This window comes from Phaethon aethereus, assembly GCF_964289735.1.
Source record: "Phaethon aethereus genome assembly, chromosome: 1".
NCBI classification, from domain to species: domain Eukaryota; kingdom Metazoa; phylum Chordata; class Aves; order Phaethontiformes; family Phaethontidae; genus Phaethon; species Phaethon aethereus.
The window spans coordinates 169,014,009-169,019,596 of NC_138575.1; the positions used below are offsets into that span (position 1 = coordinate 169,014,009).

Sequence of the window (5,588 nt, forward strand, 5' to 3'; positions counted from 1 at the left end):
GAATTATTCTGCATACTTCAATATAACGTCTTGACATGTTGTGTTTTATTTAATACTTCTTGGAAAAACAAACTTAAATACATATATATTAAACATAGGCATCTGGAGTTCAAGGGGTGTTACATGAGACAACAAAATTATTTGTTCTACTGAAACAGAGATAAAAGGTTGTATTTTCAGGGACACTTTTTCTCACACTGTGAATTGCACTTACTACTTCTAAACTCATGCATCTACTCCAGCTTATGAGGAACTTCTAATGGAGAAAAACGTAATTCACTGTGCACATATTTGCTGTTGCTGCTTTTGTGTATGTGTGTGTGTGTATTACTCATACCACAGCACTTAAATGCCTGCGTGTATAAATATTTGCAATCCATTTTAAGGTAAACTTTGAGAAATGGTGTTGCTACTAACAAATGTACATGATAATTAATATATGTATTAGTGAGATGCCAAATTGTATGACCACACTATAAGAATGTTCATGCATGTAATTGAATAGAACCTTGTAAAACATTCTAATCATTCAGAAATTAACACTTCAGCTGGTTAATTGTGTAGTGGCATTCTGTACTCTGTGTTCCAATCACTTACTTTGAAAGATCAAGTGACCTTTGATAGGCAGATTACTTAGGAAATCTGCTTAGTTCAGTTCTAAAATAAATAGTGTACCCTCAAAAAAGTTCTTGTGTATTAAACAATCCATTCCATTGCACGATTTTTTTTTTTGAGGAAATCTAGACGTATTTAATTAAAGATTATAATAGTAATTTCACTCCATCTCATATATCAAGAATTACCATTTTTCTTGTTAATTAGACAACCTTGACAGAAAGAAACAGAATCTTCAAATGGAGCATAGAAAAAATTAAATCAAATCAATGATAACAAATACTTGATTTCAATGTGTAAATTTTGCTTGTGACTCCATAGCTGTGCTGAAATGATGCATTTCTCAGGTATTACAAAGTTCAAGACCACCTTGACAGGTGATTTAAGTTACATAACATATGGATGATATTGGTGATCATTTTTAACTCGGAAAGCACAGTTAGTTTCATGCTCATTTCAGGATTTTTGTGGTAATTAATGATTACAATAATTGGAAGGAATCTAACTAATTTCAGAAAAGAATGTTTGCCCCTTGCCCATATGTTCCTTCTGACATGTACTGCATTGTCAGTTCTCTCTTTTTTTTATTTTAATTGTGTACACAATTATTTTATGTATGTTTTATGTACACACATAATACCGTACTATGTGCTGTGTTCCCACTTTCACTAAATATCCACAAATTATAACATATACATCAAAATTTAACTAAAGAAAAAGAATTATTTTGTTTACTTCATTTTCAGTTTTGGGGGTACAAGGATTGCATAGGAAATGTCTTTTGATTTACATACATAATGTAGAACCAAAGGAGACATTATCTATATCATGACTGAATGGGCATTTCCTCACAACACATTGTCAAACAAAACCAAATCTTGTGTCTTCTCTTCATCAGCTGGACAACATTAAGCTGATCTTAGCAAGGTACTCTTAAAGTTTGCAGTGCTATATGGTGACACAAATCAACCATTCAAAATAATATATTAACCTTGATAAAAGTTGCTCAGGGCAGTAATTTATTACTGCTGTCCACTGTCAAAACATCCTATATGGTCTATAAATAAAGACAACACACTCCTGATTATCTCCTACTTTGGTGTGTCAGGAGGAAAGTACTGTAGCACTCCCCTTATGACTGTGTTTATGGATTCAGTATATTAAACTAAATATATTTTTTTTCTGCTTAGAAAATCATTGAAATGTTTTGCACTATGTAATATTGTTTAAAAGGTGAGGCAGCTCAATGACAAGTACTAGCAATGATTACGGCTCCACCCTGGCCCAGAAAAAAAAAATCAACCCTGTGAAATCATGAATTTATCACTTTTCCTTTTTCCTGTTTGTTTTTTTTTTTTTTCTTTTTTATAGAATCTGATGGGCAACATGAAGCTCTGGATTTTTATTCTATATTCGGTTGTGGTTGCATCTGATCCTTTCCTGTCACAGCCTTCTTTTTCTTCAGTCAGAGGATCTTGTCAGAGTTTGTGTTCCTGTGAAGAAAAGGATGATACCATTATTATAAACTGCGAAGAAAGAGGTATCACGATGGTCTCAGAAATAAATGTCCCACCATCACGGCCTTTCCATCTTAATCTATTAAACAATGGCCTAACTATGTTACACATGAATGAGTTTGCTGGCCTTATTAATGCTATCTCTCTACATCTTGGTTTTAATAATATTGCAGATATTGAGCCTGGGGCTTTCAATGGTCTTAGTCTTCTCAAGCAACTTCATATCAATCACAATTCTTTAGAAACACTTAAAGAAGATACATTTAATGGATTGGAAAATTTGGAGTTTCTTCAAGCAGACAACAATTTCATCACAGTGATTGAAGCAAGTGCCTTCAGTAAGCTCAGTAGGCTTAAAGTGCTTATTTTGAATGATAATGCCATTGAGTATCTTCCTCCAAACATATTTCGTTTTGTGCCATTGACCCATTTAGATCTTCGCGGAAACCAGTTACAGACACTGCCCTATGTTGGCTTTTTGGAACATATTGGTAGAATACTAGACCTTCAGTTGGAAGACAATAAATGGGCCTGTAACTGTGATTTGCTGCAGCTGAAGATATGGCTAGAAAACATGCCTCCTCAGGCAATAATAGGTGATGTTGTATGCAATAGTCCTCCAGGTATCAAAGGCAGCATCTTAAGTCGATTGAAAAAAGAATCACTTTGTCCCACTCATCCTGTCAATGAACTTGAAGATCCTTCGGGGTCACTGCCCTTGGTTGTAACGACCTCTATCAGTGATAGTCACCTGTCAACTAAGGTGATTCCTATCCTGAAAGCTCCTACTAAAGAACCAAGTTTAGTACTTCATACTTTAAAACCTACTACTCAGTTTCCAGGAATTTATTGTCCCGTCCCCTGTCACTGCACCAGCCATATGCTCTCAGGAGTTCTCATGCACTGCCAGGAGCGAAATATTGAAAGCTTGTCTGATTTAGGACCCCCTCCTCCAAATCCGAAAAAGCTTATTCTAGCTGGAAACATTATTCAGACATTACTGAAATCAGATCTTGTGGGCTATGCCAGCCTGGAAATGCTTCACTTGGGAAATAATCGCATTGAAAATCTTGAGGAAGGATCCTTTACGAATCTGACTAGACTGCAGAAGTTATATCTCAATGGCAATCACCTTACAAAGCTAAGTGAGAATCTATTCCTTGGCCTTCAGCACCTTGAATACCTGTACCTTGAATATAATGCCATCAAAGAAGTTTTACCAGGGACATTTAATGCAATGCCAAAACTTAAGGTCCTCTACTTAAATAACAACCTTCTGCAGACTTTGCCACCCCATATCTTTTCAGGTGTTCCACTCACCAGATTAAATCTGAAAACAAACCAATTTGTTCATTTGCCTGTGAGCAATGTCTTGGATGAACTGGATATGCTGGTACAAATTGAACTTGAAGACAACCCCTGGGACTGTACATGTGATTCAGTTGGGCTGCAAAAATGGATACAAAAACTGAGTAAGAATACAATGATGGGTGATATTTTTTGTAAATCTCCAGGACACCTAGCGAAAAAAGAACTGAAATCCCTGAACAGTGAAGTCTTGTGTCCAGGTTTAATAAAGAGCCCTGCCCTACCAACTCATGCCAGTTTTGTTGTTGTGACAGTTTCTTCTCCTACTACCAACACCGCAGACACTATCCTGAGGTCCCTTACAGATGCTGTTCCACTTTCTGTTCTAATATTAGGACTTCTAATTGTATTTATAACTATTGTATTTTGTGCAGCGGGAATAATTGTCCTTGTTCTGCATCGGCGACGAAGATGCAAAAAGAAACAAGCAGATGAACAAATGAGAGATAGTAGTCCAGTTCACCTTCAGTACAGCATGTATGGGCATAAGACAACACACCACACAACGGAGCGCCCAGCTGCAACTCTTTATGAGCAACGTATGGTTACTCCCATGGTTCAGGTCTACCGCAGCCCATCCTTCAGCCCCAAGCATACTGAACAACAGGAGGAAGGAAGTGAGAAAGAAGCTAGCGATTCCAAACATCTCTGCCGAAGACTCCTGGAAAGAGAGAACAGCTCACCTCTTACAGGTTCAAATGTCAAATATAAGGCTACAAATCAATCTGCTGAATTTCTGCCTTTTCAGGACACCAGCTGCTTGTATAGAAACATTCTTGAAAAAGAGAGAGAACTGCAGCAACTAGGGATCACAGAGTACCTAAGAAAAAACATTGTCCAGCTCCAGCCTGATGTGGACGTTCATTATCCTGGAACACATGAGGAACTAAAGCTAATGGAGACGCTCATGTACTCCAGGCCAAGAAAGGTTTTTCTAGAACAAACTAAAAATGAGTATTTTGAACTCAAAGCTAATTTACATGCTGAGCCTGACTACCTGGAAGTCCTGGAGCAGCAAGCATGAAGTGATAATATGTTGGGGTGGGGCTGAATTTCTGTAATTCTGTTTTAAGTTGGAACCATTGTAAATAAAAGTGCCTTATAATAACATGTCAACAGTCAGAACTTAAGCACAGCAGTAATCCTAGCAAAAAAACCCTCAGGGATCACTGTGGGAAGCCATGGGGTTTTGTGCAGGCAATATGTCTCACCCCAAGTTAAACATGAACTTTGTGTGATTGAACTGTGGGAGGAAGATTGCTTATTGCAATATTCCTCAACATTTTAAATAGGTGTGTATGCCACTCTCCATTCTGTGCCCAATCTATGGAAAAAATATGTTACTTTTATTCTTTCTTTTTTTACCTCAGTTTAATTAGATTCCTTTTTAAAAAAGCACCTGTGTTTGTAGTTATAAGGTTTGAGTGTATTGGTTGAGTTAGTACATGCTCTGTGTACTTGACCATTGTCTACAACTACACCAAATATACTCTTACAATAAATATGAAAGGAGTTGAAATGTTGTCATACTAAATGTCAGTTTAAAAAAACAAAACACAAAAAGAAAAGATTTTTGTGTATACACACAGAGCCTGCAAATATTTCAGTTTTTTACATGGAACTTCATCATGTGCATTCTGTATCAGTATGTGGAAGGAAAAATATGTAACTATGTTTACCCAACAACTTCAGTGAAGAAAAAAGCAAGCCTTTTGCTACTTTCCCTATCTGATAGCTTTACCTAGGTTTGGACAATCTTTTCTTGAGTTGCTGCTATAAAATATTGTGCATCACTGGTGTTTCAATACGTAATCCTGGGCAATTTGAAAAGCTACTGAGAATCAGCTGTAAATATGTTACTGTGTTTAATAAGTTTAATTTTTTAATATAACTATATATATATAAATAACTTCTGTGCTGGCTTTAAATATTCTTGGAGGAAATGAGTTTGCTATGGCTAGGAACTTTCAAGTGCAAACACAGGTTTTTTCTCACCCTACCCAAAAGCAACTCCCAAACAGAATGACTGCAAGAATACACACATGAGAGGAAGAATAATAGTATTTAGCTGTTTGTACAAAAATATGT

General features: G+C 36.4%; 1 protein-coding gene across 1 annotated transcript; it reads left to right on the forward strand.

Annotated features, from left to right (window-relative positions):
* Nucleotides 1-1,879: 1,879 nt before the first annotated feature.
* Nucleotides 1,880-4,524, forward strand: SLITRK6 (SLIT and NTRK like family member 6; the record flags this gene model as incomplete). The annotated part of the gene is made up of 1 exon (XM_082014570.1): nt 1,880-4,524. Exon 1 carries the CDS (start codon nt 1,993-1,995, stop codon nt 4,522-4,524), a length of 2,532 nt encoding a protein of 843 aa, XP_081870696.1. The 5' UTR covers nt 1,880-1,992.
* Between the last annotated feature and the right edge of the window lie 1,064 nt (nt 4,525-5,588).